At 41.5% G+C, this 27494-nt stretch overlaps 1 protein-coding gene across 2 annotated transcripts in view; it reads left to right on the top strand.

The window, feature by feature from the left end:
* The window catches only part of LOC134353771 (oxysterol-binding protein-related protein 5-like), a 139604-nt gene that overhangs the window by 91082 nt on the left and 21028 nt on the right, over positions 1 to 27494 (top strand). For both annotated transcript variants that reach the window (XM_063062125.1, XM_063062126.1), the window contains exons 5-16: positions 792 to 893; positions 3498 to 3701; positions 5452 to 5536; positions 6387 to 6558; positions 12478 to 12706; positions 13030 to 13214; positions 17654 to 17735; positions 20086 to 20184; positions 20765 to 20861; positions 21670 to 21768; positions 26870 to 26967; positions 27380 to 27469. In XM_063062125.1, coding sequence (XP_062918195.1) covers positions 792 to 893; positions 3498 to 3701; positions 5452 to 5536; positions 6387 to 6558; positions 12478 to 12706; positions 13030 to 13214; positions 17654 to 17735; positions 20086 to 20184; positions 20765 to 20861; positions 21670 to 21768; positions 26870 to 26967; positions 27380 to 27469 — 1542 coding nt within the window. The remainder of the gene's footprint in view (positions 1 to 791; positions 894 to 3497; positions 3702 to 5451; positions 5537 to 6386; positions 6559 to 12477; positions 12707 to 13029; positions 13215 to 17653; positions 17736 to 20085; positions 20185 to 20764; positions 20862 to 21669; positions 21769 to 26869; positions 26968 to 27379; positions 27470 to 27494) is intronic.

The raw sequence follows: 27494 nt of genomic DNA, 5'->3' as shown, positions 1-27494 counted from the left end.
CGTTTGTGCATCTTGTAAGTAGGATGCTGTAGATTATCTCCAGAACACTAAATGTTTTATGTAAGGCATTGCATTAAGAATACAGTTATAATTTTATAATTTTATTCATACAGCCCCATTATTTATTATTAGATACTGTTACAATATTCACTCATCAAATGTTTCCCATTATCTCTTTATATTGAGTATCAGTGTGGATCTGTAATAATATCTCCTCCTCCTCTGACAATCCACACAGATACCTGCCTAGCCCGCTGCTCTACTCTCTCTACACTCGTGACTGTGTGGCTAGGCACAGCTCAAACACCATCTGTCAATTTGCCAGTAACCCACTGCTGTTGGCAGAATCTCAAATGGTGACAAAGAGGCGTACAGAAGTGAGACAGAGTGGTGTCGCGATAACAACCTTCCACTCAACATTAGCAAGACCAAGGGATTGACTGTGGACTTAAGGAAGGGGGAGTTAGGAGAACCCACACCAGCTCTCATTGAAACGCCAGTGGTGGACCGGGTGAAGAGCTTCAAGTTCCTGTGCATCATCAGCTCAAATATCTTGGGTCCAACACATTGATATGACCATGAAGAAGGCATGCCCGTAGGAGACTTGGTCTGCACCAAAGAGACTCAACAAATTTGTACAGATGTACGGTGGAGAGCATTTTGATTGGTTACATCACAGCCGGGTATGGGGGCACAAATATCACAACATACGTCAGTGATGATAAACCTGATTCTGAGTGTATTGTTCGGTGCTTCATTTGCCAGTCAGAATAATTCTGTATTTTAAATAGGTTCAGAAGAAAAATTACAGACAGGAGAAGAAGAGAGCCAGTAAGGAGATGTTCAGTGCTTTAAAAGACCCTGCCGTGGTGGTAATGGAGGACTGGCTGAAGGTAAATCACATAATCCTGTTGGTGTTCTAATCTAGCACATTGATGTTAATTGATTGTGAATCCAAACAACGGCTGGTAATATACACAGAAGCTAGTTAAATATATTCAGGTAAACTGTTGATAAACAATTTAACAATCAATTCACAGTTAACTTGGACCATGTGTATTCACTCCTTCAAAAGCACAGTCTAGGCCAGGGGTTTCTAAACTTTTTTATTCCATGGACCAATATCATTAAGTAAGGCGTCTGTGGACGCCATGCCTAGGCAATGTTTTTTTAAGATCATATCATTTAATATAATTGTAACCTTTCCTGTTCAACGTCTTTAATACCTGTAAAACTGTAAAGAAGACCAGACAGCGGCTATATCTCATTAGGAGTTTCAGGATATATATTTTGTCATCTAAAACACTCAAAAACATCTACAGAAGTACTGTGGAGAGCATTCTGACAGGTTTTATCACTGTCTGGTATGGGGGGGATGGTGGTAGGGTTGCTACCGCACAGGTTTGAAAGAAGCTGCAGAGAGTTGTAAAGTTAGTCAGCTCCATGATGGGTGCCAGCCTCTGTAGTATCCAAGACATCTTCCAGGAGCGGTGTCTCAGAAAGGTGACGTCCATTATTAAGGACTCCCATCACCCGGGGCATGCCCTCTTCTCATTGTTACCATCAGGAAGGAGGTACAGAAGTCTGAAGGTGCACACTCAACAATTCAGGAACAGTTTCTTGCCCTCTGCCATCCGATTTCAAAATGGACATTGAGCCCATGAACATAACCTCACTTTTTATATTATCTCTATGTTTGCACAATTATTTTAAATTTAACTACATATATATAGACTTACTGCTATTATTATTTCTGTTTTTTTGCACTATATATATATATATATATATATATATATATATATATATATATACACATACACACACACACTGTATACGCAGGTTGACCACCGATTTTCCAGTACTCTTGGTTCCTGAGCCTTGCCGGATTAATGTTTTTGCCAGATTAAAGGAGGTCACATAATAATAATGGCAAAAATGGACTGCAGAAGCTTATAAAGGATTATTAATTAAACAAAAATTAAATGTAAATTTATTAATTACTGTACTTATAAAGAATGTTATCTTTTTAAACATTTCATCCAGGTGAAGTTACTTCATGTGCTTTGATCTCTCCATGTGAAATTTTTCTTGCATCAAATAAAAATTCATTAGCTCTTGTTCTGTCATGAAGGTACATTTCTCTAACCCTTTGATCAAATCACCCAACAACTCAATTAACTCATCATTAGTAACTTTCAGTTTCATCATCATCGCTGCCATCTTCATTACTTGCAGTGTTTTAATCAGCATTCAGAATACTGATAATAATCTCTGAGTCCGTAAGGTGATGCATAACAGGTGTTTCATCGTCAACAATCATCAACTCACAAAGATTTTTTTCATTACGACTACTTGCTATATCTTTGAAAGCTGGTCCTGTAACACTTTATGTATACGCAAGCAAGTCATGAACAACTACTGTCTCCTTTGGTACACAAAATCCCCTATCCACTCTACTAGTTACATCCTCAAAAAATTCTATAAGATTCGTCAGACATGATTTTCCTTTCACAAATCCATGCTGACTTTGTCCGATGATTTCACCGCTGTCCAAATGTGCTGTTATCACATCTTTGATAACTGACTCTAGCATTTTCCCCACCACCAATGTTAGGCTAACCGGTCTATAATTCCCCGGTTTCTCTCTCCCTCCTTTTTTAAAAAGCGGGGTTACATTAGCCACCCTCCAATCCTCAGGAACTAGTCCAGAATCTAAAGAGTTTTGAAAAATTATCACTAATGCATCCACTATTTCTTGGGCTACTTCCTTAAGCACTCTGGGATGCAGACCATCTGGCCCTGGGGATTTATCTGCCTTTAATCCCTTCAATTTACCTAACACCACTTCCCTACTAACATGTATTTCCCTCAGTTCCTCCATCTCACTAGACCTTCTGTCCCCTACTATTTCCAGAAGATTATTTATGTCCTCCTTAGTGAAGACAGAACCAAAGTAGTTATTCAATTGGTCTGCCGTGTCCTTGTTCCCCATAATCAATTCACCTGTTTCTGTCTGCAGGGGACCTACATTTGTCTTAACCAATCTTTTTTCTTTTCACATATCTACAAAAGCTTTTACAGTCAGTTTTTATGTTCCCTGCCAGTTTTCTCTCATAACCTTTTTTCCCTTTCCTAATTAAGCCCTTTGTCCTCCTCTGCTGGACTCTGAATTTCTCCCAGTCCTCAGGTGAGCCGCTTTTTCTAGCTAATTTGGTTGAATGATAATTAAACTTGAACTTGGATAAATTCCATTCTTTGCTTTCATTATATTTTGGGGCCAAACAAGAAAGATCACCCATAATTATATTGTATTCAGGTTACCAGGAATTCAAGTCAAATTTAGATATTTTACTAGTTCTTTTTGGCAAGCACACAGGATTAGTTATGGAACTTTTGCAGAGGTAGTGGTTTGATAAAATTGTTTTGTTCAGTGAATCATATTCAATATTTTATAGTCACTGTGCTGATAAAAGAACCATGATTCATCTGTATTGCAGATCCGTGGTACTCTGAAGAGCTGGACCAAGTTCTGGTGTGTGCTCAAACCAGGGGTGCTGTTAATTTACAAAACACCCAGCAATGGCCAGTGGGTAGGAACCATCCTTCTCAACACGTGTGAGCTCATTGAAAGACCCTCCAAAAAAGATGGCTTCTGCTTCAAACTGTTCCATCCTCTGGATCAGTCCATTTGGGCAATGAAGGTAATTTGTGTCTAGTATATCAAAGAGAAAAGAATTCTTTTACTCTGTCCAATCTTCGGATTTGCCACCCTCTTTATTTCAAGTATATACTTTTTATATTATATATTTTATATCATCCTTATCTTTTCTTCATTAACCACAAATGGTGTTGGACACCATGGCCATTTTAGATACTGGAGTAAACAAAACTCCACAGCAATGTTGGAAGAAAAAGATTTAAAGTATGGCAGTTCATGTAACACTGCTGTCCTAAAATGGCTATTGTCAATGATAATGCTTCAGTTCTATCAATGGTATGTACAGGAATCAAACTAATAAATGCCCAAATTTATTAATTTTTGATCAGGCTTAATGTGAAAATTGATCTCTGGTAGTTGGCTAGAAGGAATAAATTGCATAGATAATAGACAATAGGTGCAGGAGTAAGCCATTCGGCCCTTTGAGCCAGCACCACCATTCACTGTGATCATGGCTGATCATCCACAATCAGTACCCCATTCCTGCATTCTCTCCATATCCCTTGACTGCACTATCTTTAAGAGCTCTATCTAACTCTTTCTTGAAAGCAACCAGAGAACTGGCCTCCACTGCCTTCTGAGGCAGAGCATTCCACAGATCCACTACTCTCTGGGTGGAAAGGTTTTTCCTCAACTCCGTTCTAAATGGTCTTATTCTTAAACTGTGGCCTGTGGTTCTGGACTCCAGAATTTGTAAAATATCCAAACAGAAAGTGGTACAGACAGAGCTGGTGTGTAGTGGCCACATAAATTAAACATCAAAGTCTGCTCAATTTTATGAAAATTCTTAATTTAACTCCAGACTTCCGCTACTTAGGGAAAACCAACTGTGGAAATGGCGTCAATATGCCTGTGCTTTGGGATTTAAAATAATTGTGGGAATTACTTACTATTTACTCCATTACTACTTCCTCCTCTGTTATGCATAAACTGGAGATACAAGAGACTGCAGATACTGGAGTCAGGAGCAGTAAGCAGCCAGCTGAAGGAACTGGTTCAGCTGTGTCGAGCAGCAGCTGGGAGAGGAAAGGAATTGTTGATGTTTTGGGTTGAAACCCCTGGATGTGGAGGGGCAAGATGGTCTGTATAAGGAGGAGAAGGAGACTGGTAAGAAAGGAATCCAAGGTGATTAGTGGACTGAGGAGAGATGTAAAAGATGTCAGGTAGGGGAGCAGAGGAGGAATGGAGATGGGAGGCAGTGTCAAAAGCATGATGAATGGAGGCAGCCAAATAGAAAAATAGGTGAGAGCAGAGGGAGCAAGGTAGGATAGAGAGAACTGAAAGATGCTGAAGTGATGGTGAAGGATGGAAGCAGAGGGAGATGAGCAGGAACATAAAGGGCTACCAGAGAGGTGAATGGCAGAACCAAACTGAGGCAGGGTGGAGCCTATGGGTGAGGTGTGTGCAGTGGTGTATGAAACATGCTACACACAAGCCTATCAATAAGCAAATGGTTTTAAGATGATATGTCATAACACAGGCTCAACAAATCCGCATAGCAAACATTATCAGCTTGGTTCGCAAGAACTGTCCAGAAGACAGTCAAATGCCACTGTTAGGAAAAAAATCAGACATTCGCAGATGGAATATGTACTCTGAAAGAAATTATGCTTCTAACAATGTGCAAACTCCTTGCCTTGAGAAGATTCAATGCCACCTAATGTCTGTGGCAGCCCATTACAAAATGTCGCTGAACTTTCTTTCCCTCTAACATAATGGCATTGTTTTCCCAGGGTCCAAAAGGTGAGAATGTGGGATCGATAACACAGCCTCTACCCAGTAGTTACCTGATCTTTCGAGCAGCCTCTGAGTCCGATGGTGAGATTATGTTTTGGCTGCGTCTATCTGAGAAATGTTGGAAAGGAAACTATATACTCTGGAATGATGATGTTGTGCAACTCTAAGAAATCTGGGAATGCATTATTGAAGGTTGTTTTGCTGGGAATTACATCTTTAGAGTGTTCAAAGGTCTAATCTATGCTTATACATACTCATTGGATCCACGCAACAGTATGGTGAAGAAACCACTTAGATCATTGACTTTATGTAATAATGGTATACTGTCGAAATTACCTTTTTCTCATCACCTACTTCCAATTTTTTCTCCAAAAATGTGTCTGTTGATCCATGTCCAAGTCAAGGGTGTGGTATTAACGTAATAGATGTGAAGCAATGTAAAGTATAAGAACTTCCAAAAGTGCATAGACTAGGAGATTGGGAAAGCTATAAATGTCACCAGTCTAGAGTATACTGAGATCTTAATAAGAAGGACAAGATCAGTCAGTAGTGATGTGTTTTTTAAGAAATGACAGAAATGGGTTAGTTTGTAGTTATTCAAATTAGTGGTAGGGAATAATGAGTATTAACATTGCAGGAAAACAAATAATGAATCAATGGCCAGAACTAATAGTTAAAACAGGAAGACAATATTAGAGTAAAAAGCTTACCTGAAATTGATAAATCCCTTGGAATCAATAATTTCCTTGTGCCCGTCTTCTGGAGATGTATAACTTTCAGCTGATTAGTTAATGTACTATTCCAATTTCCAGTTGGATCTATATTCCTTTGTATATTTCTCACAAATAATAATAACTGGTTCACTTCCTGATTTGTATTCCTGCATGCATTATTCATGTATATTCACTGGCTCCTGATTCTTGGTTGTCAGGTCGATGTTGGATGGATGCTCTCGAATTAGCTCTGCGATGTTCAAGTCTTCTCAAACGTGGCACAATTAAGGACAGCAAGGATGGTTATCTGAACAGCTCAGTTGATGCAACTCACCCAGGACTATCTGGTCTGATACAAGGCTTCAGTCCAACGCATCAGGAGCTCTCCCAGTAGGTACACAGATGAACTGCTCTCCTCTAGACATATTTCGCAGAAACTCAGGAAGTGAATAAGCTGAAAGATGGGACAGGAAGGAAGTATGCTTTCCCCAAGAATCCATTCAGCCACCTCAAGTATGAGAATCTGCTGGCAATGCCAGTAATCGGCATTGAAAAGGCTTGTATATCTATGCCGCAGAAGGACTTAGACAGATTAGGAAAATAGGCAATTAGTGGGAAAGGGAATACATTGTAGGAGAGTGTATGGTCATTTGTGAGGATTTTTAGATCCCATACCTAAGAAAGGAGATGGTGGCATTTGAGGTGGGGGGGGGTGGGGGTCAGAGGAATTTTGCAAGAATGATCCCAGGAATGAAAAGGAAATTGCATGAGGAATGTTTGATGGCTCTGTACTCCAGTGCCTGTACTCACCAGAGTTTAGAAGAATGAGGTGGGGGGGAGTCTCATTAAAACCTATCAAATATTGAAAGCCCTAGACAGAGTGGAAAGGATGTTTCCAATAGTGGGGGAGTCTAGGACCAGAGGGTGCTGAATCTGTGGAATTCATTGCCACAGACAGCTGTGGAGGCCAAGTCATTGGGTATATTTACAGCAGAGGCTGCTAGATTCTTGATTAGTGAGAGTGTCAAAGGTCACAGGGAGAAGACAGAAGAATGGTGTTGAGAAGGAAAATAATCCAGACATGACCAAATGGTCAAGCATACTCAATGACTTAATTCTGTTCTTGTGTCTTATGTAGATTGCATCAGATACTTAAATGTGACTGGTGTACGCCACCAACCATGGGGTCCAATTGGTGGGTTAACCAGAGATTTCAACACATTAATGCATGTTCCAGTTCTTCCTCTTAAAACAAGTGCCTAGAATTAAATCCATTACATCTGGAGTTTGTGTTAATGGACAAATTGAGAACACCAAGGGCAATGTATACAGAATGTTCACTCCTAAACGTAACCATAGGGTTACACAGTGCGTTCTGGCATCTAAAACAGCCATCTCAATAGTCTTTAAGTATCACTTTGTAAAACGCACTACAAAGGTAAAAGTTGAAAAGAACAGTCCCAGAACAAAATGGAACATAGAAGGCTACAAATAGTTTGCTGAAAATTGGGATTGGTGTAGCCTGGTACTTGAAGTTCAGCACGGACATGGTGGATCAAAGGGCCTGTTTGTGTGCTGTGATACATTTTGTTTTAATTTGGTCTACCTTTCAAAGTCCTAAGCCTTCAACCAGTCCTGATGAAGGGTCTCAGCCCAAACTGTCAGCTATTTATTTCCCTCCTTACTGCTTTGCTCTAGCATTTCACCTGCTGAGTTCCTCGAGCATTGTTCTTGTGTTACTCAAGATTTCCAGCAGCCGCAGAATCTTTTACGTCTTCAATCTTGTCTCTGCCCTTCAGACAATGAACCAGTTCCGGTTAAAGATACAAACAATATCCCTTGAGGTGCGGCTGTGAAACTCTGTTACTTTTCCACAGTGTTCAATGCGATCAATTATATTTTTCTGGTGCACTATCAATCCAGTTATTCGGTTCCATTGCATGGTTGCAACTCTCCTACACTGTATGTACATCTCTGGCAGTTTGCTTCTCTCCTGTCCCTGACTGGGCACCCATCTTTTCCTCAGTTACATGCTGTCCTTTGGTGCCTTATGAAAACTACTGTGATATTAGAATAACTTGCACTGAAAAAAATGCCCAGCATTGACAGGAAGGGACAATGTTTCATTCTGTGCTTTAACTATCCACAGTTCAATAATAGCACTGCCTTATCATCTCTGCAGTGTCAAGCACACATCGTCTGACATTAGACAGGAATGTTTTTTTTGCGGCTGAGTACTGGGATGTCAGTAATATTGCTGTGTTTTTGCTTCATTACATCCTCCTGTCTGTGCATTGGCTGAATCGGAGTGATACAGAGTTGGCATCCTCATTATTCTGCTTCTCGGTTTCGAAATCCCATATTCTCTCCAGCACCACATTAACATCTCCACCCATCCATTTTCTTAATACCTTTTTGGCAAGTGTCGCAGCTTCCATGCTGTACAGAATAGTTGCTGGTGGTTGAAAATCAGTTGTCTACACCCACAAACCTTGCTGAGAACGTTCTATTGTGCTGTTACCAAGCTCCGACCATCTTCAGCTGCTTCATCAATGAGCATCATGAGGTGGAAAGTGGGATGTTTGATGTTAATTGAACAGCGCTCAGTTCCTTTCACATCTCCTCAGAAAGTGAAGCAGTCCAAACCTGCGTACAGCAATACACAGATGACATTCTGACATAAACTATGAATTAGCAGAAAAATCATTTGTGTCTCTCATACAGTGGCATGCAAAAGTTTGGGCATCCAGATCAAAATTTCTGTTACTGTGTATAGCTAGGCGAGTAAAAGATAGCCTGATTTCCAAAAGGCATAAAGTAAAGATGACACATTTCTTTAATATTTTAAGCAAGACTACTTTTTTTTATTTCCATCTTTTACAGTTTCAAAATAACAAAAAAAGGAAAAGGGCCCGAAGCAAAAGTTTGGGCACCTTGCATGTTCAGTACTTAGTAACACCCCCTTTGGCAAGTATCACAGCTTGTAAACGCTTTCTGTAGCCAGCCAAGCGTCTTTCAATTCTTGTTTGGGGGATTTTCACCCATTCTTCCTTGCAAAAGGCTTCTAGTTCTGTGAGATTCTTGGGCCATCTTGCATTCACTGCTCTTTTGAGGTCTTTCCACAGATTTTCGATGATGTTTAGGTTGGGGGACTGTGAGGGCCATGGCAAAACCTTCAGCTTGTGCCTTTTCAGGTAGTCCATTGTGGATTTTGAGGTGTGTTTAAGATCATTATCATGTTGTAGAAGCCATCCTCTTTTCATCTTCAGCATTTTTTTTTACAGACGGTGTGATGTTTGCTTCCAGAATTTTCTGGTATTTAATTGAATTCATTCTTCCCTCTACCAGTGAAATGTTCCCCATGCCACTGGCTGCAACACAAGCCCAAAGCATGATCGATCCACCCCCGTGATTAACAGTTGGAGAAGTGGAAATTCTGCACCCTTTTTTCTCCAAACATACATTTGCTCATTGCGGCCAAAAAGTTCTATTTTAACTTCATCGTCCACAGGATTTGTTTCCAAAATGCATCAGGCTTGTTTAGATATGCAAACAACAGGAATTCTGCAGATGCTGGAAATTCAAGCAACACACATAAAAGTTGCTGGTGAACGCAGCAGGCCAAGCAGCATCTATAGGAAGAGGTGCAGTCAACGTTTCAGGCCGAGACCCTTCGTCAGGACTAACTGAAGGAAGAGTGAGTAAGGGATTTGAAAGTTGGAGGGGGAGGGGGAGATCCAAAATGATAGGAGAAGACAGGAGGGGGAGGGATGGAGCCAAGAGCTGGACAGGTGATAGGCAAAAGGAATACGAGAGGATCATGGGACAGGAGGTCCGGGAAGAAAGACAGGGAGGGCGGGGGGGGGACCCAGAGGATGGGTCCCTTTCCCTCCCCACCTCTGCATTCCACAGGGATCGCTCCCTACGCGACTCCCTTGTCCATTCGACCCCCTATCCCTCCCCCTCCTGACACTTATCCGTATAAATGGAACAAGTGCTACACATGCCCTTACACTTCCTCCCTTACCACCATTCAGGGCCCCAAACTGTCCTTCCAGGTGAGGCAACACTTCACCTGTGTGTTGGCTGGGGTGATATACTGCGTCCGGTGCTCCCGATGTGGCCTTTTATATATTGGCGAGACCCGATGCAGACTGGGAGACCACTTTGCTGAACTCCTACGCTCTGTCCGCTAGAGAAAGCAGGATCTCCCAGTGGCCACACATTTTAATTCCACATCCCATTCCCATTCTGACATGTCTATCCACGGCCTCCTCTACTGTAAAGATGAAGCCACACTCAGGTTGGAGGAACAACACCTTATGTTCCGTCTGGGTAGCCTCCAACCTGATGGCATGAACATCGACTTCTCTAACTTCCACTAATGCCACACCTCCCCCTCGTACCCCAACTGTTACTTACTTTTATACACACATTCTTTCTCTCACTCTCCTTTTTCTCCCTCTGTCCCTCTGAATATACCCCTTGCCCATCCTCTGGGTCCCCCCTCCCCGCCGTCCTTGTCTTTCTTCCGGGACTTCCTGTCCCATGATCCTTTCGTATCCCTTTTGCCTATCACCTGTCCAGCTCTTGGCTCCATCCCTCCCCCTCCTGTCTTCTCCTATCATTTTGGATCTCCCCCTCCCCCTCCAACTTTCAAATCCCTTACTCACTCTTCCTTCAGTTAGTCCTGACGAAGAGTCTCGGCCTGAAACTTCGACTGCACCTCTTTCTAGAGATGCTGCCTGGCCTGCTGCGTTCACCAGCAACTTTTATGTGTGAGGCTTGTTTAGATGTTCCTTTGCAAACTTATGACACTGAATTTTGTGGTGAGGATGCAGGAAATGTTTTCTTCTGATGACTCTTCCATGAAGATCATATTTGTGCAGGTGTCGCTGTACAGTAGAACAGTGCACCACCACTCCAGAGTCTGCTAAATCTTCCTGAAGGTCTTTTGCAGTCAAACGGGGGTTTTGATTTGCCTTTCTAGCAATCCTACGAGCAGTTCTCTCGGAAAGTTTTCTTGGTCTTCCAGACCTCAACTTGACCTCCACTGTTCCTGTTAAGTGCCATTTCTTAATTACATTACGAACTGAAGAAACAGCTACCTGAAAATGCTTTGCTATCTTCTTATAGCCGCCTTCTGCTTTGTGGGCATCATTTATTTTAATTTTCAGAATGCCAGGAGCCCATGGCTGCTCATTGTTTGGACAAGGTTTAAGGAGTTAGGGTATTTATAAAGCTTTGAAATTTGCATCACCTGACCTTTCCTAATGACGACTGTGAACAAGCCATAGCCCTAACAAGCTAATTAAGGTCTGAGACCCTGGTAAAAATTATCTGAGAGCTCAAATCTCTTGGGGTGCCCGTACTCTTGCATGGTTCTCCTTTCCTTGTTTTCACTCTAAAATTGTACAAAACAAAAATAATACACTAATCTTGCTTAAAATGTTGAAAAGAATATTTTATCTTTAACTTTATGATGTTTGGAGATCAATTCATCTTCTACTCATTTAACTATTCACAGTAACAGAAATTTTGACATGGGGTGCCCAAACTTTTGCGTGCCACTGTATGCCAGGTAGCAGTCATCTGTAATTTGAGAGAACTGAACCACTATCATGGAGATATTCAACATTATTTCCATTACCAAATCTCCTACCATCAATTTACTGTATTCATCATTCATCGGAAGCATCAATGGTTACAAAAACAGGCCAAACTCTGTACTGTGTGGTTCCCCATCTGGCTCCTCACAGCTTTTTGTAATGCGCATGTCAGGATGTGATGGAATACTCCCCACTTGCATATACTCTTCTAAGATGAGACATTGTGTTCTCCATTCTCTCCCCATGGTACAAACTGAAAGGATAGAAGATTTATTTACTACAGTGCATGGCAGCAACTAGCTAAGGTTTCTTCCACATCATCTCACAGAGCTATGACCTCTCCAACCTAGAAAAGCAAGGAAGGCACATATAGATACTACTACCTTGCAAGTTCCCCTCTAAATTGCATACCATTCTGACATGGAAATGCCTTAATTTTCACTGGTCCAAATCCTGGATCTCATAAAATAACACTGTGTAGATGTATCTTCACTAAAAGACTGCAGCAGCCCAAGATGTTGGTTTATCACCACTATCAAGAGTTGTTTGGGGTTTGATATTAAACATTGGTTTTGCCATTAAAATCATCCTTTCTCAACTTAAATGTTATAACTCCCTCTTTTAAAAGCCTTACTGAATCACATTTGTGAAGGTTTGCATTTCTTTTAACTTTTCTCTTTTTTCTCATTTTATGTTTAAGTGATGTTGAATTTGTAAATCAGGATTACTACAAAGATGCTGATATATACTCTTACAAAACAAACCAAGAGAGTGACTCTCATCTGGAAGATCTAGAGAACGGCACAAACGACAAGAGCAGCAGGAGTGAGGAAAGTGACACAGATCTGTCTGAAATCCAAGAAGAAATGGCCATGAAAGATTTAGTGGAATCAACTTACCTGGCAGAAAGTTCAGAGGAGTTTGAAGAAGTAAGGTTCATTGAATAGAGTCATTTGCTTAATTTAAGTAAAAAATTGCATAGTTTTTTTCCTAAAAATATTATCGTTAACTGGTTGTTGACCTTTGCAAACTGCTAATCTCCTGCTTCGATTAAGGATATAGAGATACAAGAAGTCAAGTTCCGCCTCCATGATGGTAATAAGACCGGAGTTGAAATTACCTCTTGTAAACAATGAATTTCAGTAGTCTTTCTAATCGAGTATAATGATGAAGTTGGCCCCATTGATGCTAAGGAGGAAAAAATCCATATATTACTGATGGTAATTTTAAACTTTTTCTCTTTGATCTTTAGATTGGTGAAAGTACTGAGACTGAAGCAGTGACTGAGGAAAACAAGAGTCTGATGTGGACCGTGCTGAAGCAGCTCCGACCTGGAATGGACCTCTCTCGAGTGGTCCTACCAACTTTTATCCTGGAGCCTCGCTCATTTCTAGACAAGTTGTCTGACTACTACTTCCACTCAGACCTCCTCTCCCAGTAAGTCACCTCTGATTTCCCGTATGCAGCGTTTCTCTAATTCTGTATGAACGTTAACAATCTCAGTCGCAGAGCATCAACTCTTCCAGGTGATGTTGTACTCAGAAGTCGTTTGCAGCTTCTGTATGTGAGCAGACTTGTGTTGACACTTTGTTGTTGATTTATCATAATTTAAGAGCTGCTTGGATAACTCATTCAAGCATTATATGTTGAAGTACATGGTGCATCATGTAAGGATGAAGCTGAAAATGCAGTTGATTCTATTAAGTTGAGTGGAAGACTGCAGTGGTAGCAAGGTTCTCCAGGGACATTACATTCATGAGACAGTTAACAGTGGTACTATCAAAGACATCCAGTTGCCAAAAATAGCCTTCACGCATGGATTTTTAAACCATCTGCATTGGAATTGTTTCTGAGCAAGTCAGTATTTATGAGTAGCTACATGCTTAGTAATTGAAATTTAAAAAGGAAGCATTAACCACAGTGCACAGGGAATAAGATCCATTAATTCCTGTATAATGGGTTTTAGCAGACATTGCTGCAACAGCCATCTGTCTCAATAAATGAATTCTCAGGTGATATATCCAACATGATGATCTCTAACAGCTACCACGACTTCTGCAAACAAAGCAGCGTAGATAATACAGGTGGTGCTGCTGTCTCACCGTTCCAGCAACCTGGTTTCAATGTTGATCTACATGGAGCTTGCATGTTCTCCCAGGTATGCTGGTTGGCAGTTTATTTGTCTCCAGTAAATTCCTGTCGAGTAGGTGGCTGAGAGGAGAATCAGGGAGGACGTGAGGAAGAATAGGTCACAGGGAAAGTATGTAGGGGAATGGGATTGATAGGATTGTGTGGAACCCCAGTATAAACTGAGTGGGTTAAATATAGGCATCCATTAGTCTCGTGAGACTACGGATTTGCGCCTTGGAAGGTTTCCAGGGCGCAGGCCTGGGCAAGGTTGTATGGAAAACCAGCAATTGTCCATGCTGCAAGTCTCCCCTCTCCACGACACCAATGTTGTCCAAGGGAAGGGCACTAGGGCCGATACAGTTTGGCACCGGTGTCGTCGCAGAGCAATGTGTGGTTAAGTGCCTTGCTCAAGGACACAACACGCTGCCTCAGCTGAGGCTCGAACTAGCGACCTTCAGATCACTGGAACAACGCCTTAACTACTTGGCCACGCCCCAACACAGTGGGGGGCGGGGGCTAAATAACTGCCTTCCATATTATAAGTTAATCTATAATGTGAAATGAAGTGAGTATAAAGTGGTGAATTTGGCCTTAGGCAAAGCTTTTAGAAAGCATTGAAACCATTCAAGCAGAAGGGAGAATGCTTTCAAGAACCCATACCTGTCACATACATCTTTATCGGTCACCTGATATGCTGTGTTACTGTTGGCTATTTACTTGGAAGAGAATGGAATTCCACAGATTGGATTTGTAGTAACAGTGATATTTTACAACAGTGACCATCTTTGATGTAAAGCGTTTTGAGATGTGCTGATGCGTTCAAAGGCACCATATGAGAAACGTGTCTGGAAACCCTGGTGTTTCTTTGGTGGGCTCATCAGTGGAGCATGATGGCCAACTGACTAGGAGCTGCACAGTTCTGGAATAAATAATATGCCAGTTTGTACACTTTTATAACATATTTTGAAGCTGGAGGCATCAGAACTAATTTGCCATGTGGAGTGTGAGAGGGGTAGAGATATCCATTGAGGACGGCGATTTATGATGGGTTTTGACGGAAGAATCAGGAAGTAACAATTGAGAAGTTAGGGCAGGGCAGGGCAGTAATTAGAGTGAAATGAGGAGTAGCCGTGTTGTGCTGAGAGGAAGGGATTGGGAACGAGCAGAATTCAATGTAAGGAAAAGGGATCAAGTCCCCTTCTGCTGGGGCAGAGAAGGTGGGATTGGGGGAGCAGGACATGGGATCATTGGAGTTGGGATTATGGACTAACAGGATCAGTGTTAGGAGCTGGAGAAACACCAAGGCAATGCAGGGGCTGATGTTGGTATCAGTAAAGTGAATGTGTGATTAGGAGCAGTAATTTCAGTGTAGAGGCAAAGTTGGGACTGGGGTTCATCGGGGGGTGGACTGGATACCAGCAAAACCTATGCAGGGATGGAGAGTGGGAAGGGGTTCTGGGGGAAAAAAGATCAATATATCAGGGATTAGCAAAACCAAAATCGGAAAGTGGCGAGAAGGTCAGGGTCCCACGTAATCACTGGGGCTCAAGCTGGAATCTGCAGTCACCAAATCATTGTGGCAGAGACTGTGGGGTTGTGAGGCAGCAGAATCAAAACCAACCTGGTAGGATTCAGGGACAGAAGAGTCCCGGCGGGGGGGGGGGGGCATGCAAATAGGCTCTATCAATGCACATCCAGACCGCAGACCTGGACAACAGCAGAGTTCGCTCAGGGTTTGTAGAGGATGGGATTGGTGCACTGTAGGAAAGGATAGTACTAAAACTGAAGAGATGAAGGTGAGCAATTGATCTGCTGAATAGGCATCCGAGCCTGGTGATGCATTGGCCATCTTGAGAATGTTCCTGGGACAATGTGGTCCATTTTCCCCAACAAATCCAAAAGAAATATCATCCTATCTGCTTCTGATGCATAACTGCTTTTTGCATGATTTTGACGATATTTCTGGGCAACAATTCTCTAAAGCAATGAACAACCACTCTCCACTAGTGGAAAGCGAGTAATTTACATTGTGGAAGCAGAAAGGTCAATGCAGGGAAGAATAAATGCATAAAATAAAACACCACTGGAGCCAGAGTATCTGTGTGTGTGTGTGTGTGTGTGTGTGTGCGCACGCGCGCGCAAGGTCTGGAAAACATACTAAAGGACAGAGATTCATGTGCAGGTATTCTTCTGTTTATGGTGTGTTGGATGCTGGTTGATAGAGATCATGGTTAGGTCATTGCTGGAGTGTTTGGTGCTCTACATAGATGTAATTGTTGATAGAGGGACTTTATTGATTTGTTTGTTGAGCTCAAGTACATAGTTGTGGTTTTCAGGTGAACCTTTTTTTATGGGGTTTGCATTCTTAGAAAACAGTCTATATCAGTGGTCCCCAAACTCCGGTCCGCGATGTATGCAGGGATGCAGCGGTAGCCGGGATGCACCCAGCACATCTTTAAAAGAAAAGCCGAAATAAACAAGCTAATTAATTAGGTGCCGCCTGGCACGTAAATGTTGGCCCAGATCAGAGGCGATTGCCGAGAAAACACCTCTGATCTGGGCCGAAATTCATGTGACGGGTGGCACCTAATTAATTAGCTTGCTTTTTTCAACTTTTTTCTTAAAGATGTGCTGGGTGCATTCCGGCTACCGCTGCACCACTGTATGCTTTACGGCAATGTATCGGTCCACGGCCCAGTGGTTGGGGACCACTGGTCTATATCGTGAATATTGTAAGCAGTGTCATTTACACATGTGTCAAGAAATACTATTGGAAAAATAAATGTTTATTTAATATTTTTCAAAAATTCCCTGAATGAATTTTAGACCATATCTCAAATTTTTGAACAGTGATTTGTGCATTTTGTAAGAGTGAATTTCTGTAATCCAAACAGTCGTACATGGGCCGTATGTACTAAATCATTTTGATATGAGGACCAGTTCCCTAGTGGACCGAAACTGGCATTCATCTCTCTGGAAATCATCCCCATCTGTTACTTCATCTCAGACTGAGAAGGGCAAACTGTTTCTCTAAGCATACACAATCTCTTCCTTAAATCTCCATCTCCAGTATATGAATTACAAGGAGAGTATCTGAGAATTAGTGTGCTTGTTGCTGTACCTGGTTACCATGTTCACTCTATGCACCCAGGATGTGTAATGACTCCCCTTGAAGTGGTGCGGGTTTTGACGTAAGCCAACTTGGGTCCAGCAGATACACAAAACTACTGAAACAGCAAAATAATTATGTCCTGATGCAGAGAAGAAATGTAATTGGACTTGCTCAAAGTGCACAAATTGTTATAAGACACACACACTAATTACTTGTATGCACCATACAAAGAAAAATTGAAAAAGTACCACGCACATGTGACATTTTACATGGTTTCCAAACAAATTTGTACCCAACTTAAAATGGGAAAGAATTATCTCCTAATATTGGCATTTCTTTTGTTTCATTTTTCTGAAAGTTAACTAGTTCATTGGAAGTTTAACATCATTGGTAAGAAAAATCAAGGTTCTAAATTCAACCACTTCCTTTAAACACTTTAGAACACTTCAAAACTTGGTTGCCTAATGCTCACATGTGACACAAAATATTTTGAGCCATGACTGAAAACACTGAAGATAATTTGAATTCTTCAAGATTGGTGAAGATCTGTGAGACGGACCGACAATTTGAATCTTGACCTACTGTACGCAACTGTAATTGAAACTTTGATAACTGATCTTTCTGCTTCCACCAGAGCTGCTCTGGAAGAGAATGCCTACAGTCGCATGAAACAGGTGGTGCGATGGTACCTATCTGGCTTTTACAAAAAACCAAAGGTAAGGCTAGTGATATACATTGCAATACCAGCGGAGAGAGAGGGACTGGGGGGAGGACGCAAGGTTATATTCACAGTGAATAGGGGTCCAGAACAACAGTACTGTGTGGAGATGCCGGCCCTGGAAATTCATGGATCAATAGGATAAAGAGTCACAGCCACCTGATTTCTTTTCATACGCAAATTGTAGCTCTCCAAATGGTACAATATATGTGCCAAAAAATTTTGACTTGAGTTTGAATTGAAAGGGAGGAACTTGGAGTAAATAAAACCAGAGATAAAACAATCGTTAAGTTCTAGAAGCAGGGAGTTTAAGTTAGGAAGTGAGTGTTTCAAAAGTGGAAGTAAAAGACCTTTTTGAGGAAATCCCAGGAACAGTAAAACAATGAATGAATCAGTTGTGAAGTTGATGTGCTCAAATTTGTTATTTTGCATTCCAGCATTGTTCATTGCTACAACATAGAAACATAGAAAATAGGTGCAGGAGTAGGCCATTCGGCCCTTCGAGCCTGCACCGCCATTTATTATGATCATGGCTGATCATCCAACTCAGAACTCCGCCCCAGCCTTCCCTCCATACCCCCTGACCCCCGTAGCCACAAGGGCCATATCTAACTCCCTCTTAAATATAGCCAATGAACTGGCCTCAACAGTTTCCTGTGGCAGAGAATTCCACAGATTCACCACTCTCTGTGTGAAGAAGTTTTTCCTAATCTCGGTCCTAAAAGGCTTCCCCTCTATCCTCAAACGGTGGCCCCTCGTTCTGGACTTCCCCAACATCGGGAACAATCTTCCTGCATCTAGCTTGTCCAATCCCTTCAGGATCTTATACGTTTCAATCAGATCCCCCCTCAATCTTCTAAATTCCAACGAGTACAAGCCCAGTTCATCCAGTCTTTCTTCATATGAAAGTCCTGCCATCCCAGGAATCAATCTGGTGAACCTTCTTTGTACTCCCTCTATGGCAAAGATGTTTTTCCTCAGACTAGGGGACCAAAACTGCACACAATACTCCAGGTGTGGTCTCACCAAGGCCTTGTACAACTGCAGTAGTACCTCCCTGCTCCTGTACTCGAATCCTCTCGCTATAAATGCCAGCATACCATTCTCCTTTTTCACCTCCTGCTGTACCTGCATGCCCACTTTCAATGACTGGTGTATAATGACACCCAGGTCTCGTTGCACCTCCCCTTTTCCTAATCGGCCACCATTCAGATAATAATCTGTTTTCCTATTTTTGCCACCAAAGTGGATAACTTCACATTTATCCGCATTAAATTGCATCTGCCATGAATTTGCCCACTCACCCAACCTATCCAAGTCACCCTGCATCCTCTTAGCATCCTCCTCACTGCTAACACTGCCACCCAGCTTCGTGTCATCCGCAAACTTGGAGATGCTGCATTTAATTCCCTCATCCAAGTCATTAATATATATTGTAAACAACTGGGGTCCCAGCACTGAACCTTGCGGTACCCCACTAGTCACCGCCTGCCATTCTGAAAAGGTCCCGTTTATTCCCACTCTTTGCTTCCTGTCTGCTAAGCAATTCTCCACCCACACCAATACCTTACCCCCAATACCGTGTGCTTTAAGTTTGCACACTAATCTCCTGTGTGGGACCTTGTCAAAAGCTTTTTGAAAATCCAAATATACCACATCCATTGGTTCTCCCCTATCCACTCTATTAGTTACATCCTCAAAAAATTCTATGAGATTCGTCAGACATGATTTTCCTTTCACAAATCCATGCTGACTTTGTCCGATGATTTCACCGCTTTCCAAATGTGCTGTTATCACATCCTTGATAACTGACTCCAGCAGTTTCCCCACCACCGACGTTAGGCTAACTGGTCTATAATTCCCCGGTTTCTCTATCCCTCCTTTTTTAAAAAGTGGGGTTACATTAGCCACCCTCCAATCCTCAGGAACTAGCCCAGAATCTAACGAGTTTTGAAAAATTATCACTAATGCATCCTAATAATTAACATAAATCAGTTAATTAAATTCAGCATTTTATTGACAAAGGCCATTTAATTTATACCTGCACGTAAGTTTTGTTACTTTAGAACAGTCAGAATTTAAGAAAGAGGCTGTTTCCTTTATGCCATTTTAAGGTGTTTTATAACAAATCACCAGTGCCTCTGTATACCTGGCCTAGGAGAGAAAACGGTTACCTCATAATTTGTTAACTGCGGTTATCAAATTCAAACAGTGGTTTACTTGTGGTCAATACATCATCTCCAACGCAGAGTCTGACTTTAAAATTAAGTCAAATTTGCAGCCATTTGAGGTAAAAGTTAGCAGATTGGCATAACGGATAGCTTAATTTCCATTCTTCTTCACTTCAGGGTCTGAAGAAACCATATAATCCAATCTTGGGAGAAACCTTTCGTTGCTACTGGTACCATCCTAAAACTGACAGCCGTACCTTCTACATAGCAGAGCAGGTAAACCTCATGTCATATTGACATGTGCTACGTTCTTCTCCGTGAAGTATGGGTAAAGTGGATGCACATCTTGATTTTGGATGACTGTAAAGTTTTGCTTATTCTTACTTCCATCACACTGATTAATTTCTGGAAGGTAAAATGTCAAGTAATTTGAATCAATAAAACATCTTCTCTGAGAGGAGTACCACACAATTAGGACTTGTCTTTCTGAAAGCGATGCAGGACAGGTTGTTAGGAGTTATCTGTTCAAACGGCATCATTTATATATGTTTTTAATAAAGGCGGTTAAGGATAAAGCCAAGTAGATTATAGGCAACTAAAGTGTCCGAAGTGGTTCCAAATGTGCATTGTTGCTGGTAAGGCAACGATGAGAGAGAGAGAGGGGGGGGACATCAAATGGATGCAGAGAGGAACAAAGATAACAAGGTATGTGCTGTAGAGGTGTAAGGTGGGTGCGCTGCATGGTTTAAGATAGGGAGTGTTGGGCTTGAGCTAGCTACGTGTGTGACCATGCATTAGGGAAAGATCTTCAACTGGTCACGAAATTCCAGACTTACTATGTTCTGCTCTGACATAGGTATCCCATCATCCTCCAGTTTCTGCCTTTTACATCAGTAACAGGAAGGACAATTTCTGTATCACTGGTTCTATCCTGGCCCGCTCCAAGTTCTATGGTAAGAAATGTATTTGTAATCACAATACTCAATCAAAATATTCCAGTTTATAGCAGGAAAGAAGCATAAGGGAGAAGGGTTAGGGAAAGCCGTCTTTGCCAGGTTACTTGGAGTGCTTACTAGGCATTAGGGGTGGTTGATGGTATTAGTGGTTAACCAGAACGCAACAGTCTCAGTCACAATAGGGGAAAACTTATTTTCATTATTGACTGTAAGGATATTAAAGAAGTAGATCGTGAAGGAAATGCAGATCAGAATGTTAAAATAGATCCAATTCTCAAAACCTTAGTCCTGTCAGAAAGCGTGGAATTATGGAATTATCTCTTGGAAGTGCATTCAAGTTATTAGTAGGCAATCACAGAAAAGAGGGAAAAGTTAATTTACAGTAATGCTTATGAACATGGGGATGAACATTTTGGCCACTTAGTTTTACTTCGTTGGCTATAAATTATATTGGAGATATCCAGAAGTTGTGACAGGTGCTATAAAATGGAAAACTTTCTTTCCCAGTGTAGAAACATATTTAATTTGTTTTCATTTTTAATGTTCATGCTCTGATGCTGACACCACAGATCTCAAATGTAAAACCTTCCAATGACCACTAGCGAAAGGCTCCCACTCTGATTGATTGTTTACTTGAAGGTTTTGAAAGCTCGAGCATATTATTGTCAAATAGGATACTAAATTATGTAAAGGTCTTGACAAAATGCTGCAGTGTGATGCATTGTTTCACTGCAGTTGAGGTTCAGTTTAAATCATACAGACTTAAGTGCTGCTTTATCCAAGATTTATTTTATCTCCCCCGCAGGGAACTCACTTTCTGCCATATTGGACGGGCAAGCACAACTTCGGTTTCTCACTAGAAATGAAGATTATACCATCACCATGCCATATGCGCACTGTAAAGGTATAGATCTGTTGCTGGGCATTTTTGTCCTTTTTAAGTTTGGGTCAGCAGTGTTATTTAGGACTGAGATCTTGAAGTTGCTCTTCTTGAACGCCAACCATGATATGCTTCCATTACAGTCTTTAGAACATTCTGGCAGCATTTTCGATTTCATTTTTTTTTCTGACAGTTTTTTGTTGACCATTGCTCACTTACAGTATAAAGAAATACATCTTGTCATACACTTGTCGCCAGCTATTTCCTCCATCTTTTTGACACAAAAACTTGTATAAGCTAAAACTACTACTGGTGCACCTTCTTCCCCCCGCTTTTAGTACCATCACGGGTTGTTTCTTTTAGCCACATTGTCTATAGATTCTAGACTCAGATTTTCTGTCTTGATCCTCTATCTTGACTCTCAATTATCTCCACAAGGCCTTGCTCTTAAATTGCTAACTTGGGTCATCTGCTATTTATTTTTGCTATTCACTTGTAAAGTGTTCCAAAATAAATTTTTGAAGGAGCACTATAAAAATAAAATTGTTTACGTGCATTTTGATTGTTTCCTTCACACGCACATAAAGGGAAGCTAGAAAAAGACTATAAGTCACAGGAGCAAAATTAGGCCATTCGACCCATTGACTCTGTTCTGCCATTCCATCATGGCCAATTCATTGTCCCTCTTAGCTCCATTCTTCTACCTTCTCTTCATAACCTTTGATGCCCTGATTAATTAAGAACCTATTAACCTCCACTTTAAATATACTCATTGACTTGGCCTGCACAGCTGTCTGTGGCAATGAATTCCACAGATTCACAACCCACTGGCTAAAAAATTCCTCATCTCTGTTCTAAATGGATGTCCCTCTATTCTGAGGCTGTGTCCTCTGGTCTGAGACTCCCCCACTATAGGAAACATCCTCTCCACATCCACTCTATCTAGGTCTTTCAATATTCAAGTTCCCTATTACCACCTCTCCAGCATCATTTTCCAGTGGTCCAATATCCATTTTTGTCTCTCTTTTACTCTTTATATACCTGGAACAACTTCTTGTATCTCTTTGATATTATTGGCTAGCTTACCTTCATATTTCATCTCTTCTCTCTTAAAGGCTCTTTTTAGTTGCCATCGGTTGTTTTTCCAAACTTCCAAATCCTCTACCCTTCCACAAATGTTTGCTATTATATGCCCTCTCTTTTGCTTTTATGCTGTCGCTGAGTTCCCTCGTCAGCCACAGTTGCTTCATCCTCCCCTTAGAATACTTCTTCATGTTTGGGATGTGTCTTTCCTGCACCTTCTGAATTGCTTCCAGAAACTCCAAACTTTCCTGTCCTACCATCATCCCTGCTAGTTTCCCCTTTCAATCAACTTTGGCCAGCTCCTCTCTCATGCCCCTGTAATTCCCTTTACTCAACTGTAATACTGCTACATTCAATTTTAGCTTCTCCTTTTCAAACTGCAGTGTAAATTCTATCACAAAGGATGTAGGCAAAAGACGGGCAACTTTAGGCCAGTTAGCTTAACATCTGTAGTCGGGAAGATGCTTGAAGTTGTCATTAAGGAAGAAATAACAAAACATTTAGAAAGGAGGGGTTCCATTAGACAGACGCAACATGGATTCAGAAAGGGTGGGTCCTGTTTGACAAACTTACTGGAGTTCTTTGAGGACATAATGGGTGCAGAGGATAGAGGGGAAGAGGTGGATGTCGTATACATGGATTTCCAGAAGGCGTTCGATAAGGTGCTGCACAAGAGATTTATAAATAAGATACGGATGCATGGAGTTGGAGGAAGTGTATTGGCATGGATAGAGGATTGGTTAACCAATAGAAGGCAGAGAGTTGGTATAAATGGGTGTTTCTCTGGTTGGCAGTCTGTGGTTAGTGGGGTGCCGCAGGGCTCAGTGCTGGGCGTGCAGCTGTTTACCATTTACATTGATGATTTGGAAGAGGGGACTGCGTGTAGCGTAGCAAAATTTGCTGATGACACTAAATTGTTGTGTCATCAGCAAACCTATATATTGAGCATGATTGTGTAGCCAAGTTTCCATCAAACTCAATATATAAGTTTGCTGATGACACAACAATTATAGGCTGTATCTCGGGTAATGATGAGTTTGAGTACAGAGAGGAAATTAAGAACCTGGTGGCATGGTGCAAAGACAATAACCTATCCCTTAATGTCAGCAAGACGAAGGAATTGGTTGTTGACTTCAGAAGGAGTAGCAGACCGCACGACCCCATTTACATCGGTGGTGCGCAAGTGGAACAGGTCAAAAGCTTTAAGTTCCTCAGGGTCAATATCACAAATGACCTGACTTGGTCCAACCAAGCAGAGTTCACTGCCAAGAAGGCCCAACAGCGCCTTTACTTCCTGAGAAAACTAAAGAAATTCAGCCTGTCCTCTAAAACCCTCAATAATTTTTATAGATGCACCGTAGAAAGCATTCTTCTAGGGTGCATCACAACCTGGTATGGAAGTTGTCCTGTCCAAGACTGAAAGAAGCTGCAGAAGATCGTGAACACGGCGCAGAACATCACACAAACCAATCTTCCATCCGTGGACTCACTTTACACCGTACGCTGTCGGAGCAGTGCTGCCAGGATAATCAAGGACACGACCCACCCAGCCAACAGACTTTTCATCCCTCTTCCCTCCAGGAGAAGGTTCAGGAACTTGAAGACTTGTACGGCCAGATTTGGGAACAGCTTCTTTCCAACTGTGATAAGACTGCTGAATGGATCCTGACCCGGATCTGGGCCATACCCTCCAAATATCCGGACCTGCCTCTCGGGTTTTTTTGCACTACCTTACTTCCCATTTTTCTATTTTCTATTTATGATTTATAATTTAAATGTTTAATATTTACTCATTTTACCCATTTTTAATATCTTTAATATTTAATATTTGTAATCCAGGGAGTGTGAAGCACAGAATCAAATATTGCTGTGATGATTGTACGTTCTAGTACCAATTGTTTGGCGACAATAAAGTATAAACTGAGTGGAAAAGCAAATTGTACAGAGGATGTGGAGAGTCTGCAAAGGGATATAGATAGGTTAAGTGAGTGCGCCAAGGTCTGGCAGATGGAATACAACATTGGTAAATGCGAGATCGTCCACTTTGAAAGGAATAGTAGAAGAGCAGATTATTATTTAAATGGTGAAAGATTGCAGCATGCTGTTGTGCAGAGGGACTTGGGAGTGCTTGTTCATGAATCACAAAAAGTTGGCTTGCAGGTACAACAGGTTATTAAGAAGGCAAATGGAATGTTGGCCTTCATTGCTAGAGGGATCGAACTCAAGAGCAGGAAGGTCATGCTGCAACTATACAGGGTAGTGGTGAGGCCACACCTGGAGTACTGTGTGCAGTTCTCGTCTCCATACTTGAGGTAGGATATACTGGCTTTGGAGGCAGTGCAGAGGAGGTTCACCAGGATGATTCCAGAGATGAAGGGGTTAATCCATGAGGAGAGATTGAGTTGCCTGGGACTATACTCTCTGGAATTCAGAAGAATGAGAGGGGATCTTATAGAAACATACAAAATTTTGAAAGGGATAGATAAGATAGAAGTAGGAAAGTTGTTTCCATTGGTAGGTGAGACCAGAACTAGGGGACATTGCCTCAAGATTCAGGGGAGAAGATTTAGGATGGAGATGAGGAGAAAATGTTTTTCCCAGAGAGTGGTGATTCTGTGGAATTGTCTGCCCAGGGAAGCAGTTGAGGCTTCTTCACTAAATATATATAAGATACAGTTAGATAGATTTTTACGTAGTAGGGGAATTAAGGGTTATGGGGGAAAGGCAGGTAGATGGAGCTAGTTTATGAACATATCAGCCATGATCTTATTGAATGGCAGGGCAGGCTCGATGGGCCAGATGGCCTACCCCTGCTCCTATTTCTTATGTTCTTATGTATAAAGGCTTCCTTTACCTTAAGCTGCCTAATCAAACTTGGGTCATTATATAACACCCGAACCAGAATTGTCATTCCCCGAGTGGGCTCAACCACAAGCTGCTCTAAAAAGCTATCTCGTACACATTCTACAAATTCCCTCATTTTGAATCCAGTCCTAACCTAATTTTCCCAAACTACCTGAATATTGAAATCACCCATGCCTATCACCACATTTACTAATAGAGCCACTCCACCCCCTTTGCCTACCTGCCTGTCCTGTCAACTCAGTGTCTATCCTTGGATGTTAAGCTCCCAACCATGATCTTCTTTCAGGCACAAGTCAGTGATGCCCACAACATTATACCTGCCAATCTCTAGCTGTGCTACAAGATCATCTACCTTATTCTGTATACTATGTGGATTAGTATATAACACCTTCAGTCCTATTTTCATTGCCTTTTCAATTTTGCCCCTATGTTACACTTCAGCTCATCCCACTGACTGCAATTTTGCCCTATCATCTGCCTGTCCTTCCTCAGTCTCACTACACACTGCACCTAGTTGTTTACCAACTGCTCCATCCTCAGTCCTATCACTCTGGTTCCCATTCCCCTGCCAAATTAGTTTAAACCCTCCCGAACAGCTCTAGAAAACCTGCCCGTGAGGATATCGGTCACCCTCGGGTTCACGTGTGATCTGTCCTCTTTCTAGAAGAGATCCGAACGATCCAGAAATCTGAAACCCTGCCCCCTGTACCAGAATGAGGGAAAAAGAGAAAGTAGACTTACACTATCAGTGGGAAGCAAAAAGCATAAACACTGGTTGGGCTGTGTTGCTTGTGTTTCTGCTCTGTGCATTTATGTATGTGTGCGTGCACTTGTATTGTGTTTTGTCCCACTGTCATTTTGTTATTCATTCAGACAATGATATTGGTTAATTCTTTCCTAAACCTGACTACACTGGTAAAGGCTGTGCACAGTTTACAGCCTTGGAAAAAAATTATGATGTTTTTACACATCTTATACACCCTCTGATCTCATACTGCTACATATTTTTTATATATTTTGAATAATGACTATATTTATATCATTGCAGTAGATAAGAGGTTACGTTCTCTATATTATAGGCCTTGTGCAATGCACGAGCTGCCAGAGACATCTTAAGTTAGCATTACTTTCAGTCTGTATCTACCATAATATTGGCACCATTGATTCTTTGTTGTAGGGCTATTGTATGGAACACCGACCCTGGAAATGGGTGGGAAGATAACCATTGAGTGTGAAACAACCCAGTACAAGGCAGAACTCGAGTTCAAACTGAAGGTAAAGAAGATCTTGCCTACTGCTTCTGCACAATTATATTGGTGTGATTACAAACAGAAGTGTCTATATGTAACTGACTTGATAAGTCGAGATGCAGTGGATTAAATCTGCTTCGGGTGGTAAATCTCTCAGAAATCAGTTGTTTTTTATAGAGCATCCTTTATTGTCACTCGAGCAATTCAGTGAAATAATTTTTTTTAACAACTGGTTATCACCTATGAAATATTTGCACGTATCCACCTTCTGTGTCCCAGTGCACTTGTAAATAGTTTGGTTGCTGTTCAGAAACTTCTAAAGCTCTCCTGTGCTTCTGAACTCATTATATCATAGGATTTGGTTTATTCTGATACATCAAGATAAGCTTCACAGAGTTGTGTATTTCCAGTAGTAATCATTTCACATTTGCTGGCAGCCTTTCCTAGGAGGCAATGACAACGTGAATCAAATTACAGGGAAGATATCACTGTGTGAGGAGGTACAGGCCACGCTGCAAGGGCACTGGGTAAGTTCCTACATTAACACTGAAC

Source organism: Mobula hypostoma, chromosome 11 (assembly GCF_963921235.1).
Source record: "Mobula hypostoma chromosome 11, sMobHyp1.1, whole genome shotgun sequence".
In the NCBI taxonomy this organism is placed as follows: domain Eukaryota; kingdom Metazoa; phylum Chordata; class Chondrichthyes; order Myliobatiformes; family Myliobatidae; genus Mobula; species Mobula hypostoma.
This window is presented reverse-complemented; position numbering and strand designations above follow the sequence as displayed.